At 43.7% G+C, this 15,861-nt stretch overlaps 1 protein-coding gene across 2 annotated transcripts; it reads left to right on the forward strand.

Moving 5' to 3' along the window:
* Positions 1-1,695: 1,695 nt before the first annotated feature.
* Positions 1,696-15,623, forward strand: pabpc4 (poly(A) binding protein, cytoplasmic 4 (inducible form)). Of its 2 annotated transcripts, none has more exons than XM_036541973.1 (15): positions 1,696-2,450; positions 7,688-7,881; positions 8,699-8,814; positions 10,233-10,372; positions 10,595-10,689; positions 11,207-11,344; positions 11,566-11,661; positions 11,812-12,081; positions 12,174-12,264; positions 12,564-12,686; positions 13,045-13,178; positions 13,543-13,633; positions 14,100-14,230; positions 14,767-14,912; positions 15,226-15,623. In XM_036541973.1, the coding sequence occupies exons 1-14, from the start codon at positions 2,255-2,257 to the stop codon at positions 14,866-14,868; spliced, it is 1,917 nt and encodes a 638-aa protein (XP_036397866.1). In that variant the 5' UTR covers positions 1,696-2,254; the 3' UTR covers positions 14,869-14,912; positions 15,226-15,623. The 2 variants fall into 2 exon arrangements, with proteins under 2 accessions (XP_036397866.1, XP_036397865.1); XM_036541972.1 differs by having other exon boundaries at positions 14,767-14,908.
* The last annotated feature ends 238 nt before the right edge of the window (positions 15,624-15,861 follow it).

Consider the following 15,861-nt stretch of genomic DNA (forward strand, 5'->3'; position numbering starts at 1 on the left):
AGAGATGGTCGAGAATACAAGCTGAAGCGCTCACTCAACTGCAGACAGAGCAGGAGGTGCTCCCACTCTATCAGTTGGGATGGTCAAAGGTTTGCGCTCCACCATTTTTAATGCTCACATAACTTTGTTTTCAGCTCAGTATGGTGGCCACAGTGAACAATGAGAATAGGAAGTCATAAAGTTGACTCATACGCATTTTCTTGATTTACACAGAGCTATTCAGAGCAGGGATATACAGTGGAGAGCTCATTTCCTCCACATTGTAGTCAATTGAAGACGTGTTGTAGTTTGTGCATATGACCACCTTTTCACAATTAAAAACCTGTAGTTTAATTTGAACAAATTTACCATGAGGTAAAAGAATCCCAAACATAATGAACTGATAAATATTAACAATTGTTCAACTCTGTAGAAAAGAAATTTATTTCAGAAAAGACCACCTCTGTTGCACATGCCTGCTTCAGCAACTTCTTACTCTGCTGCGGGTGTTTCCATTGAAAATCTTGTCTTCTTGCAACAGAATCGTTGTGGAAGTACTGTGTGGGGTTTGATTGGCTGCTTAACCTCATGCTGTCAGTTCAGCCTGAGTTCATGCAATATGCATTTTGTGGTGATGTTCTCCGCAGTGCTGATATGTGAATGAATCCACTGTCTATGGGTGTGGTGAACATTGATTTAAGGTGAACTGCACTGATGCAAAATGAGTTTGTATCCATTTCCCCCAAACTCCTTTGCCACTTAAACTACAGGAAAAAAAAAATTAAAAAAAAAAAAGGACTTCTTCAAACTGGAAAGAATTACAGATCTGCAAACAAATATTGGAGCATTTTTTAACTGCTGAGAACACTGGAAAATAGGAAAACCCAGGCAAACAGAAATTTGAATGACTAAAAAGCTTTTGTCTTCTACTTTATTTGTGATGGTGTTTCTGTGCCAGCCAGGTGTTGCAGAGTTTTCTCAGATTTGATTTATTTGATTTATTCAGGGAGAATGGGAAGTTTTTCAAGAATGTAGTGACAGATAATGTAAAAAATGATAAATCAAGGTTTCTTACTCATTTGCTATTTGCATTTTGCCCTTGTCTCTGAAGCTCTCTAAGACATGACATTGTATTTCATTATGTATTTGCTTTGCATATGTCCTTATACACTGACATAGCTTAATTTTTATACAAGTAATCCATTTAATGAGCTGGATATTCCACTGACACAATGAAGGTGCAGTACAAGTGCCAGCTAGAAATCAAACACGCAACGCCTATGTTTAGGCTAAACTCCTCAAATATTACACCACATTGCAATAAATTCAAAACAGATTTCACCCGAGAACATTATGCACAGTAACAAAATCAATTCCAAAAGTGGATATCTAAATAAAATGTAATAAATGTACCCAACCAGACTTAAGTAACAATTACATCTGGTCAGGAAATGCATATAATATATGCATTTTATGATATATGCCTATAATACATCTATCCTAAAAACTCCTCTGAAGTCTCGCATTGTTGAGGTGAGTCACACCCAGATGTCGCTATAGCGGGTTTGGGTGAGTAGTGACAGTAATGCACCCGCTCTTCCTTTTCCGCCGCGTGCTCCATGCTTTTTTTATCCCAAGTTTGACCCTCGTTACAGTTTCCTCCGGCCTGTCTATAAAGTCCCCATGCGTTTCCCACGCAGTCTCTTTCCCCGGCCACAAAACAGTGAGTGCCTCACTCACCGTTCTTTTTCAACTCAAAAAAAGAAAAAATAAATAAAAAAACACAAAATACGTAAAAAATCTTTATAAAAAATAATTAAGTACCGGAACATCTAAACGAGTAAACTACAAAATTAAAAAAAAAAAGAAAATTAAAAATCGCAAATACTGTATTTTTTTCTTTTTCTTTTTGTTTATAAAACAGAACGGAAGGCCTCGGGCTTATCTAGCCTGAAGTTTTAAGACTGAATTTTAAATAAATATTTAAAAAGAAGGAAACTTGAAAACGCCTGGAGTTTTGAAGGGACTCCGCATCCCTGTTTCATGCTATTCCTGGGACTGTCAGTTCTCCTGCCATCTTGAGTTGACGGGTCCAGTAAAAGTTTTACGGAATACTGAGTTTTATGTTTTAAAATTCATAACTTATGTAATACAAAGCGGCATACCTTACGCTGTCTAAATACATAATAATTTCGGAAACAGTGATAGCGCTACTGGGAATTTTGCAGCACGTCTCTGACAATAGGTTTCGCCCAAACGTTTTCAAGATCGAGAAATGAATACAGCGACAGCGGGGAGTTATCCAATGGCTTCTCTCTATGTTGGCGACCTGCACCCCGATATAACCGAGGCAATGCTGTACGAGAAATTCAGCCCCGCCGGACCGGTCCTTTCTATTCGGGTTTGCCGTGACATGATCACCCGACGTTCTTTGGGTTACGCCTATGTGAACTTTCAACAACCCGCAGACGGTGAGTCACAAACGCATCCCCGTGATAATGATTGTGTTTATGCGTGTTTATGCATTGCTGTGATCGTTTTTATACATTTGCCTCTTTGTGGGATGTTATAGGTACCGTTTCTCATGTGTGTTGGGTGTGGCAGTGCTTTGCGGTAGTAAGCCGATGAGGTAACTGCAAACCTGCCCTCTCCATTCCCCACCTAAAAAAAACCGTCACAATTTATATAATTCACTGGACAATTCTTTGCAGGAATGTTACTGATGTCTTTGCCGGTTGCAGTACCAACATCGATGTGTACGCGAGGTGGTTCGTGAATGTCATGCTAAAATGAATGGCATTTCATGTCTTTACACTGTTATGCACTGCTGCAGCAACACCCATCTGAATGTAAAAGCCAGTCTGCACACTCAAGAACACGTCTGGGGTTGAGTGATGTTGTGGGGAAAAATATATTCCTCTCTGTTGTTCCTAAAGTACCCCCGCCCCCTGCAGCTGTTGAAGTTCTCCACTCTGCCCCTAAAACATAGAATGGAACGTTGTTTTAATGACCGTACTATTGCCCGAACCTTTCCTTTTCAATATGGTAACTCCAATTACATAGGACGTAATTAATGTACCATTACAGAATCGGTGGAATCAATCTGCTACTGGAAGGGTTCTACACATCAAAAAGCAATGTCCATATAACTGGAAGCGTGTGGTGTTGTGTTGTGACAAGTATCCCAAGTATCATGGGTAGGGAGTGAGATGAGGCATAGATAGGATTTCTGGCTGAAGAATGTGAGTACTACAAGCCATTCCAGCACTGGAATTGTTCTACACTCTATTCCACAAGAGTAATGTTCAAATAATCTGAAGAGACATGATGGCCGTATTCAGAAATTTTTCATCAAAAGATTTCTTCCAGTACAAACATCAATTATCACATTCATTTCTCACAAATCCTATCTGCGTCTTGTCGCTACTCATGTATCAGCACAACACAACATGAGAGTGGACCAGGTTCTGCTCTACATTGCTAACCCATAACCCAGAGTGACCCATTTTTGCACCTATTTAAAGGGGCACCAAGGGACAGTCTTAGCTCATTACGGTCCCCAAATCTCCTCATTTATGAACACAAGAAGCTGTGCCTGAAGACACAGGTATAGGAGCGCATAGCACTTTCCAGGGTTCGTTTTGAACCTTATGTTGTTTCTTCCTGGTCTTTCGGTGCCACTCCAGCGTCATGGCTGACTCTCGGGGGCTAATGTCCTGTACGCTCTTGTCCTCTCCTGTGCAGCAGGTAATGAAGCCAGTCAAGATGCACAGGGGCAGTTTCGCCCATTTCCCATTGTTAAGAACAACAACATCACACCCCAAGCCACTCGCTGACAGAGTGCACACCCAGAGCACAAAAGATACATTGTCCCTGCTGGGAAGAGTGACAATGGGCAGAAAATCCCAAGCTTCACGTTTTCTGATTCAGAGCTGAATGAGGAAGTCACAGGTTAACAGCTGGTCCTGTAAATGTTGCAGCAATATACCAAAAGCAGATAACTCTAGCTCAATATTACAAAAGAGCTGCAAAATCTGCATGCCTTGAATATCAGGTGAACGTGACATCACCTTGGTTTGAGTGCCACCCAGAGAGTCTCGGAGAAATGATTGTTGGAGTATTTCAGAAGGATACTACTTTTCAGACCCATTCAAATACAAAGTAGCACCCTCGTGAATGTATTCTTAAATGTTTGTGCTGCAGATACCTTAATATGGAGTAACTTATTATTGAGAATTATTCTCACTTGTACAGGTTTTTTAGCTCATGTATTCATGTGGGATTGTCGTGGGACAGGTGTGGTAAAGTTGCACCCAGGATTCAAACCTCTTATCCTTGGGATGCAAGGTCCAGCCACCTAATTGTGTCATCAGTATGCAAATGGATGACAGCATGAGAAGGGAGCCACCTCAGGTGGCAAGGTGTTGCAGCTATATAAACAGTCTGGTGGAACAGTTTATCCAGTAAAATTTACCTGGCAGGTTTCATAGAGACAGTTACTCTACTATGGCTGCGAGAGGACTGCTTGGCTGCCTGTGATCTCACTGATTGAGAATGTGGCAGGTTTGAGAATGTGGGCTCCCGAGTGTAATGTGTGTCTGCAGGGGAAGCCCAGCCACATGGCTGAAGTGGAGCAGGTTCCTGTGAGGAATCACTCAGCCGCTGGGGAGCACCTTCGCCTATGGATCTGTCACAGAGATTCTGCGCGCAACAGCTGCGTTTGCAAACAGTTGCCACTGCTCACTGCTGCTCATTTGTTCATTCTTGTTGAGCATGTCCACCCCCATGAGCAGCAGAGAAATTTCAACCCACCGTCCATGCCAGCACATACCTTTCAGGACCCCTCTCTGCTAAATATAGATCCCCACTTTTGGGCTGGCCTGGACTCTGCCTGTCCATAAAAAGTCAGACAGTGTTGTACTGTAAGCCAGGCTTTTCAGAAGGGCGCTGAGGGCCAACGTTTAGACAAAGCTCATTAGTCAGTCGTGTCCCAATTTTTTCAGGATCCAGTTCTCATGTTTTATCTTTTGTGGTATCGTGGTAGCCTACAGAGGCAGCCTGGTTGTAAAACTGCCAGACTTGCCAGCCACACTGCTGTGCTCAGGAGAGTCCTGTAGCTATGTGTCCACTTCAGAACAAATAAGGCAGCCGTTTGGTTCTTCACGTCAGTCTATCTGTTGCGTTTCCTTTGCGTCTTTTCCCCTTGGGTGTTCAAAAATCCCTCGGTTTGTAACGTCACTGGAACTGGGGCTCTCTCTCCTTCCACAGCTCCTCTCAGAACTTTCTAGAACTCGATACAGAGTGATGTGCACCTATTGTGAACCCGTTGTGAAGTACAATCGCTCTTGCAAACTGCTGACGCCAGCAGACGCAAGGCAGCTCCGTTTTGTTTATCTGCCTTTTTCAGCTCCACAGCAGAAGGACTGTACACTGTGGAATGGCAGGCAGCCCACATGGCCACAGCAGCATTTAAGGTGACATAATCAAGACTTTTTTTATATATCACTGGTGTAAGACTAGACACCGGAGAGCAGTGAGAGGGGTCTAGGTTATGGTACCAGAGAGAAATTAAAGGAAAAAGTTTCACTCTGTGAAACTGTCTGGTTTAAATGATGCTAAGAATCAAAATATGTCTCTATGAAAGTCCTTAGAGGACTCTGCAATTTCACTGAGCCCTACTTCACCTCAGCTGTGGGTGGTCTCATTCAGTATGAATGGATGAGAGACAGTACACTGTCATATGGTACGCACTTCTTAACCAAAGTGACTTACAAAGTAAATGTACATGAGTGTATACAATAAGGCCACATAAGAGCTATAGATACAGAAAAACCCATCAGACCACATCTGAACAAAAGTGTCAATCTGACACTTTTGCACCAGTTACTGTAGCAATACTGCTACAGTAACTGGTGCCATACTTAATGTAGAATAAGTGCTACCATAATCAAAATTGTAACAATTAGAGCCAAAGTACAATAATAAATGAAATGTTATACAAAAGGCAAGACAACTCTAAAGGTTTATTGTAAGTTGGCAGCAGAAGCTGTCCAGTAACTGTGCTGTCCTAACCTCTATGGGGATGTCATTTCCACCAGTAACTTTTCATCATTTTGGAATTGAGTATCAACAGTACCTGTCAGTGATACATGGACCATTAACTTTTTTGCAAAATAGCTCCTGTCAAAGCTTAAAGTTTACCATAAAGTTAGGACTGAAAATGCATAGTGGTGAAGCCCTTGTTATTTGGTAACAGGGAAAGCAATATCCCACTTTATTTGTTCAACCTTTTGGAAACCTAGGAAATGACCTCAGGTGAAGGTCACACTGATTTATGACTTTCTCATTATATTTAGTATACATTTTACCTTACAAACTTAATTTAACACTTCTCTCCTGATGTGCTTTATACATCTTACTGGTTTACTAGCAAAATACTAGCTGCTGGAATTTTATTAGATATTGATTCAAATTAATAAAAAAATCTGAAAGGCAAATTTAGTAATAGGGAAAAAAAAACATTAATTAGCCAGCTGTGAGGCTGACTGAATTTAGACAGCTGGCAACCATCTAACTGTCCAGGCATATCTGTAAGATTTCTGTACAGAACTTGCAATAGATGCATAAATGCAAGGCACTCCCTCTGGTTGGATTTAGGTCAGTTGTCCCCGCTCTAAAAAACTGCAGTACACATATTTATGGATGTTCCTCTCTAGCCTGTCTGATACACATATCACAGTATAGCAAGCGTACACTCCAAAAGAGATTTTTTGGGGTGTATAATAGAGGATAACATTTCAATCCAGGGACTCTAGCTTTGTAAAAGAAACTTAAAGAGTAGGATTTGTGTAGTGTTCTTAATGATGAACGTTCTTTTTTCATTGGACTAGCTGTCTCACTCTCCTTAAATTCTGGATACATGTCTGATTGATGTCTATATTTGCTGCAGTGATGGTTTTTAAAATTCAATTTGTCCCAGCACTGAGGGGGATGCTGGAATGTTATGCCAAACAAGGTCTGAAACATTAAGTGACATGGGTTTAACAATCTGCAGAAGCTACGCATTCTACTGATTTGGTTTGAATTGCTGTGAATTTTCCCAAGACTTGGAAATACAGACCGACTCCACTACCTGCACAAGGGAGTGACCAACTGGTAAACTGGAATGTGTCAAAAGATTTTTATAAAATGCGATCACTCAGTATAATTAAATTCTGAACTGAGGAGTGAGTGAGGCTGAAGTAGGTGTTTGGTTTTAAAAAAGTTGACCTTTAAAATGTAATTTGGTGCTGAATGTGGGGTTGTGCCTTCCCAGGATTCCTTGCATGGTGGGTGGTATTATGTAGTGCTACAGTGGGGTCACCAGGAGGTGAGAAAGAACAGTAAGGGAATTGAGAAGGGTGGAGGTCCTAGGTGACAGATGGGCTCTATTGCAAAATGTGTAATTATTTTTTCACTGAATCCACCGATTATTATAAATAATCCTCAGAGGACTGGCACACTAGTAATGTGCTGTTACACTGCACACCAGTCTTATTTTCATGTGTGAGTGTATGAGAATGTGCACCTTCACAGGCGCTGGTGTGGCTACCAGAAGTATTCCCACATATGCTCATGACAATGCTTTGAGGATGTGATGTCTGGGATATGCATTAGGCCCCACCCAACCCTGCCCCGCACCACTAACTCCAGCCCCTTCCTCCTCCAGCGGAGAGAGCCCTGGACACCATGAACTTTGACGTGGTGAAAGGCAAGCCCATTCGCATAATGTGGTCTCAGAGAGACCCCTCGCTCAGGAAGTCCGGAGTGGGGAACGTATTCATCAAAAACCTGGACAAGTCCATAGACAACAAGGCACTCTACGACACCTTCTCTGCCTTTGGAAACATCCTGTCCTGCAAGGTAACATTTAGAGTGGGGAGGAGATACCTGCTGGTTTTATGGAATAGGGGTAGAGCAGGTGTGCATGCTGGAAGTAATTTAGGGCAGAGGGAGTTGAGAGGGTTGCCATATCCTCCAAGGTTCTTTCCTTGGACATTGTAGGTTAATTAATTTGTCATAAACATTAAATACGAGAGGTGTCACGTATAGATCCTGATGAGGATTCAGTGATTCTGGGATTGAATCCAGCGAGTAATGTATACAGGGTATTTTGGTTTGTCTCTGCACTTTTGAGTCTTTGACCCCAGTGCTGTCTGCTCAACCTGCCTGTATAGGTTCTTTAATCTGTCCAACAGAACTCAGTGGTATACCACGGAGCTGGGCTATTTGGGATAGTCAACTGTAGGTTTATGTAAACTTTGAAAGTAAGTGGTGCTTAATCTTGTTGAAGAGGATTTCTTACAGTCACTTTATAGCCGTAGTTACTTCTTGGTTAGTTGTATACACTATAGTTACTGAAAAACAAGAAGGATAACATGCTTTGGGGCTTTGGGAGATGGAAATGACTAATGCCAGGCCTGTTCTTATATCACAATGTAATGCTGGAGTTCTGAGTAATCCCAGTTTTGATGCCTGTTTATAAATATTTCTTTGATTCTCTTTGACCAAAAGGCTAACTTGAGGTCCATGGCAGACTGCACTTGGCCCAGCTCAAATGCCTCATCCCCCTGTCTGCATCCTCTTCCCTACAGCACTCCATCAGTGTATGCCTCTAATGAACACCTGCACTCACAGGTGTCGTCTTGAAAACAAGCTAAACCTTCTCCCTGCCTCACAGGTGGTTTGTGACGAAAACGGGTCCAAAGGTTATGCGTTTGTGCACTTCGAGACACAGGACGCGGCCGACCGTGCCATCGAGAAGATGAATGGCATGCTTCTGAACGACCGCAAGGTGTGAGTGTCCTGGTGATGATTAAAGGGGTGGTTTGGTGGCTGAGATCACACTGCACAGCAAATACGTTCAGTGAATAAGAGAAAGATCTATTTACTGCTTTAAGAAAAATAGGGGATGAGGACAAAGGATGAGTATGAGCCTAAATGGTGGTGGTGACGACGACGACGATGGTGATGATGATGATGATGATGATGATGGTGATAAAGATGATGACATGTCATCAACAGCAGAGATGAAGCAGACTTTGGAGGCAGTTTCCTTCTCTTATTGTAGGAGACATTTAGTTTTTCTGTCTGACTATAACATTTACAGCATTTGAATTGTTCAAGGCTTCAATCTGTCTTTACTGTTGGGATAGTGTAAAGGCCATCTCAAAAGTAACAGCAAAATGTGTGAATTGGTAAAAGTTTCTGATGGCACTGTCGCCATGAATAAACATCAAAAGAATGAGGCTGAGGCATGAGGTCACTACACTGAATGACACCCGTCATGCTGACATGGGTCTGGAGCATGGTGTCTACCACATAACAGTTCCAGTGTCTTGCTGTCTTGTCTGTTGTACACAATGTTGTGTCATCCTTGCTAATTGCACGAGTGACTGTGAGTGGAGATGTCTTGCAAGGCTTTAGAGTAATGGACCACCCCCATCCCTGCTCGACTCAGCCACACACACAGACACCCTACACCCTTCCCCTCACCTCTAGCAAACCCCCTTCCCCCCAGGCTAGCCCAGTGGCTCTGCCTGGCCTGCCAGAGTAAAGTGTCCGTCTGTCCGGCTGCCTGGCTGCCCGTCTGTCTGTGTGTAACCCCGGTTGTGTGTTTTAGTGACGGAGCAAGTGCAGGAATGCGATGCTGAAGGCACAGGATGGGAGAGGTCTGGATAGCAGGTACAGTTTGCGCACTGCAGGACTCTTCAAACCCTCCAAAAAGCCTATCTTCTCTAGTCCTGAGCCAAACTTCCTCAGAACATCCGTCTGTCCGTCCATCCCTAGTGTCTCATTTAGGGGGGAGGGGGCAGTGTGTCATCGTCACTAACTTCTTGTTCCTGATGTGTTTTTTGGTACATGTATGGTGGCATGTGCATTTTGCCTTCTGTTTGTCTGACTGCGGCACAGTTAGCTTTGCGAAAGATTGTTCATTCATGGTCGTCTCACAGGGCTTTTCTGCCAGTTCAGTCAAGCTTGTTTTCTTGGTTTAGAAGCAGTAGGGTAAGATGCAGCATAAAGTGAGCCTAGCTATTTAAAAGAATGCTTCACCTGTGATGGTCTTCCTGGTTGTCAGCTAATAGACTCCACATCCTGAATAAGAACCTACCAAGATTAAAAAAAAAACAGAGAGGGACGGTTTCAAAATTCCCACTGTTCCTTAACTGGGCTGGTTTAGATGAGTCATTTCCGGCCTCTTGCTTCAAATGTAGGTTTGTGGGACGTTTCAAGTCTCGCAAGGAGAGGGAGGCTGAACTGGGTGCCAAAGCGAAGGAGTTCACCAATGTGTACATCAAGAACTTCGGGGAGGACATGGACGATGACAGGCTCAAGGAACTCTTCGATAAATATGGTAACCTTTGATGGGGTGGTAACCCCTAGTGACAGGGTTTATCGCTAGGCAAGTGGAAAGTCACCATTACTGAAACACAGCATCAGAGATCTAGCCCAATTAAGTTTCCTTTTAATCTGGTAAATCCAAATCATGTTTTTGTTAGTCAAACATTATCTTGTAAAATGCAGAACTAGCAAGGAATAGTGGTTAATATTGCCTCCACTTCCTGACCTCTGGCAGGTAAAACACTCAGCGTGAAGGTTATGACAGATCCCACCGGCAAATCGCGAGGCTTTGGGTTTGTGAGCTACGAAAAACATGAAGACGCCAACAAGGTACGCAGACAGCAAGATGGACCCAACTTTGATCACAGATTGGATACTATACTGCAGTTCTTCAGAAATTATCCAGTGGAAAAATACTGAAAGACAACTTTACATAGAGGGTGCTAGGTTAGCTTTGGAGCTAACCCTTCACTGAGATCCCTGTGCTTCTTCCTCTGCAGTATGAGCTGATAAAACTGGGATCTACCTGGAGAAGCTATAGTCATCATTAGTAAATATTGTATTAAAATGACCAAACAAATTACATTGTTTTAAAAGCTCTCATCATACAGTGCTCTTATACTCATCTGTAATGTGCAGGTCAGTCACTTGGAGGTTATTTTTCTATGTCCCACAGTTTAGACAAGTAAACTCTGTGGTGTCCCTAGTACAACCGATACGGTTGGGTCACATTTGAAATTGGGCTATTGATGCACAAAATGTTAGTGCAAGGTTGTGGTGGGTGGTCCACTGAGACCGGGCCTCCAGGCCTGACCTGGATCTGTGGGTATCTGCAATGAGAGCACAGGCTGTGGAGGAGATGAACGGCACGGAGCTCAACGGAAAGACTGTGTTCGTGGGCAGAGCTCAGAAGAAGATGGAGCGGCAGGCAGAGCTGAAGAGGAAGTTCGAGCAGCTGAAGCAGGAGAGGATAAGTCGATATCAGGTCCGCATGCTTCCCACCGTTAAATTTTCACAGCAACGCAGGGGCATGTCTCCTTGAACCTGCAGTGTGTGACAATACCTTACATCCAACTCAATTGACACCTCTCAATCATAACACAACACAGTTATTTGAGATAAAAATCTCAAGCAGCAGTGTTTCTAGGATGAAGCAGAGGTTGTGTGTTCAGGCGTTGCCTGACCATACTCATACTCTTGGCTCAGGGTGTGAACCTCTACATCAAGAATTTGGACGACACCATTGACGACGAAAAACTGCGCAAGGAATTCTCCCCCTTTGGCTCCATCACAAGTGCCAAAGTAAGATCTCACTTTCCCCGAGTCTTCTACAGTGTTCTGTGCTTAGCTATGTTTGCTAGTTCCTTCGTCCGGTCCCCTGTGGAATTAACATGACTGTGACAGACGTAGCATTACCTTGTCTCCATGGTAACCCCTCTCCCTCTATGCCAGGTAATGTTGGAGGAGGGTCGCTCAAAGGGCTTTGGCTTCGTGTGCTTCTCATCCCCTGAGGAGGCCACTAAAGCCGTGACAGAGATGAACGGACGCATTGTGGGCTCCAAGCCACTCTACGTAGCCCTGGCCCAGCGCAAGGAGGAGCGTAAAGCCCACCTCACCAACCAGTACATGCAGCGGATCGCAGGCATGAGGGCCATGCCCGCTAATGCCATCATCAACCAGTTCCAGCCCGCCAGTGGCTACTTCATGCCCGCCGTGCCGCAGGTGAGCGAAGGACATCAAGCTCAACGTAGGTCACTGCGCTGCCGGCTACGTCATTACGGCTGGCCATGAATTCACATGTCCCTCTCTGCCAGGCCCAGAACAGGACCACATATTATGCTCCTAACCAGCTGGCACAGATGCGACCCAACCCACGCTGGCAGCAGCAAGGAGGCAGAGCGCAAGGTAAGGACACAGAGGAATGGCTCTGTTGGGTTTCCCAGCTGGTCCACGAAAAAGCTGGAATTACCCCCTTGGAGCTACATCTTCAGAGCAGCTGAGAGTCACCTGATTTCAACTACTGCAGCAGTACAAATAATCACGGAATGTCGAAAATGGTTACCCTTAAAACATCATCGAAAAGCCATGGAAAAAGTACATCTGATATGAGTGGGAGCCCTGTGTGTAAACTGAGACATGACTCTGGCTAGTCTGAAACCCTGACTGACCCAGTGTGACATCCTGCCCCTTCTATTTTCCACCAGGTGGATTCCAGGGGATGCCCAACTCCCTGCGCCAACCCGGTCCCCGCGCCAACCTGAGACACCTTGCTCCCAACGCCAACACACAGGGCCCGAGGGGTATGCCAACAGGGGCACAGAGAGTGGGTAAGAGAGAGGGGTGGCGAGAGAGGGGCGTAGGGAATTGGTAAGAAAGAGTAGCGCAGAGACAAATCCTAGTCCTCAGACTACTATGACTGAGGCTTCATAAACCTCTAAAAAGTGGAGCTACTGTGTGTAATCAGTGATTCATTGGATCTTACAAGACGACTGTCAGCATCCATTATGGGAATTGTGAAGCCTCATTCTTGGTCATTACCTTTTACATCGTGAGTGGTATATGCAGGGGTGAGAACTCATATGTAATAAATACACAGGCAGTAACCACCTTTACCTTTTTGTCAGGATTATAATGATTATGCACTGAAGTAAGGGGAAAGTTGACACTGACTTTTCTCTTCACCAGGAGGCAGTGGTCAAACCCTAGGTCCACGCCCCTCCATGGGTGTTCCCACCCCACGTGCCATGCCACCCTACAAATATGCCACCAGTGTGCGCAACACTCAACCGCAGGTGGTACAGCCTATCGCCCTTCAGCAGGTAAATCAAAGCATTTTATTTGGTTTAGCCCCAGTCAGTCAGATTGTCACACAACATTGCACAGTGGGCATTTCTCAGAAGGAGTCAACCAAACAGAACAACTTTAGTCAATATGTGAAAAAGTACATTATTATTCCCTGACCCTGACATGAAAACAATGAAGGTGATTTCCAGGTGAAAAAATAGGATGCTAGTAGGGAACTGAACCAGTAACCTTTCAGGTTACAAGCCCTGCTACACACTGCTACACTGCCGCCCCTATGACCCTGATTATCTAATATTAAAAAGATAAATGAACCTGAGACTAACATTGTTTGGACATTAGCTTTCTTATTAATGCTATGATCTCATTTGTACATCTCAGACACAGCCAGCTGTTCACGTCCAGGGACAGGAGCCACTGACAGCTTCAATGCTGGCTGCAGCCCCCCCACAGGAGCAGAAACAGATGCTGGGTGAGCAGGGAACCATGCCTTTGTGGGAGGGGTAGAACAGCTGCTCAGAATTGGGAGGAAAGGGTTATTGATAGTGCTGAGGGAGTGGTGGAACAGGCTATTGAGAGATGGATGGTGGGGTGACAGAAAGTAGTAACAAATGGAAACTTGTAAAATGCACATTTATCTATTTTCACATTTATAAATGTACATGGAGCCAGCAGCTGAGCTGAGTGTTTTTATGTGGACCTGAAAGAAAAGAAGTTTGTGAACTTCTGTTGTAGCTTTCCAGTCGGTCTCTCTAGCTATATCTCTCCTCCTTTTGTCCTTCCTTCTTCCTAGTCCCCTTCTCTCCCTCCTTCTGTCCCTCCATCCTACCCCTCCAAGTCTTCTCCTTCCTTTTCCTCTCTTTCTCTCACCTTTCTTTTCCATCTCTCCTTGGCTCTTCTCTCCACACGTATCTCCTCACACTCTCCCTCTCTTTCAGGGGAGCGCTTGTTCCCTCTGATCCAGGCCATGCACCCTAGCCTAGCTGGGAAGATTACTGGGATGCTGCTGGAGATCGACAACTCAGAGCTGCTCCACATGCTGGAGTCCCATGAGTCTCTGCGCTCCAAGGTGAGAGGAGTCAGATGGTTTCTCTTGAGGGCGCCACCTAACCCTACCAAGTGCAGTGAACTCCACTGCCTGCACAGCCTCTTCCCAGATAGCTGCAAATGCTCACTTTAATGACAACATCACAAAACACAAAGCACCATGCAACATTATTGTGCATTTTCTTTGTTACTTGATCATAGATCAGTTAAGATGTTAGAGGTATCTGAAGGTTTAGGTGTGTCCTACAGCTTATGCCAGCTTGTACCATCTGTAATTCTGTGGAACCACCCTTCATAAGACTTCATAATACAGTATGTCAGGTTGTCTTTCTATTCCAACAGTGCTCTAGGATTAAAATGGGTGGTTTTACTGTTTGAAAACAGTATCAATTGTCTAACATTGATTAAACTCCTCATTGATAAACTCATTGATTAAAATTGGTTAAACTAACATTGATTATTTTTGACACATTTCAAACATATTTTTCATGCAGTGTTCACACACCCTTTTTTGTGCCCATTTAACCTTTGACCCCTTACCCTGTGTATGGTCTCCAGGTGGAGGAAGCAGTTGCCGTGCTACAGGCTCACCAGGCCAAGAAAGACGCTACACAGAAAGTGGGGGTCATCGCAACGGCTGCAACAGCTGCCACGTCTTGACCTGTGTAGAGGCACAGATCACTGAACTACTACAAATAGGGTTGGTGAGGCCCTCTATCTGTTTAGAAGCATTTACACATTCAGCAGCAGGCCCAAGAGTACTGCCACCTGGTACTCCAGCCTATTATAATTTTTAATTTAGCAGACAATTTTATTCAGAGCAAGTTACAAGGCTGTCAGGGCAAGATATATAAAGTGCAACAAGGGCAGCAAGAAAAATTGTGTAGGTATACTCTTATTCACATTTAATATTTTTGTCAATGCATAATATGCCTGCAGGTATTTAAGTTGAGTGCTGAGCCCAAGTCATGCATTTTTAAGAATTAAAACCTTTTGTTTTGTTTTTTTTTTTTCCAGGTACCAGGAACTGAACAGTCAGGAGAGAATCACTACACTTGGGCAACTTTAGCCTGGGTCCCTCTCAACAACTGAATGCAAAAACGCATACTTGAAATAAATTTTAAAAAGTATAATTACAGTTATTTGAAATTATATTTTAGTACTGTAATAATTTAATAAAAAGATATATATTAAAAATAGAACACAGTGGAGAAGGATTTATTTCAACAACAAAAAAAATCTGATCCCTCCACTTTGTGGCCAGGACAGATCCTTTTTTTTCTATTAGAAAATATATACTTTTCTTTTGTTTGGAAGCTGTGAGTGTTTGGTGGTTTGATTGGGACTGTTGGTTTCCTCTATCCCGATGTAAGTTTGGGTGATGTGACTCTCTCAATAAAGGTATGAAATTATCACTGGTGTTATTTGTCTCTTTTATTCCGACGTAAATTTTGTATAAGCAGCAGTGTGGAGCAGTAGCTGGGATGTAAACGGTTGTCACAACGTGGGGGGTATTGCTTGTCTGAGCAAGTGGCTGCACATGAATCTTCCCTCAAGAAGTCCAGTTCACCACACTGGTCATGTACAAGACCTAATAATAAATAATGTGATGTCACAAAGTCATGTTCCAAATAACCAGCACTCAGCAGGTTT

Source organism: Megalops cyprinoides, chromosome 12 (assembly GCF_013368585.1).
Source record: "Megalops cyprinoides isolate fMegCyp1 chromosome 12, fMegCyp1.pri, whole genome shotgun sequence".
NCBI classification, from domain to species: Eukaryota; Metazoa; Chordata; class Actinopteri; order Elopiformes; family Megalopidae; genus Megalops; species Megalops cyprinoides.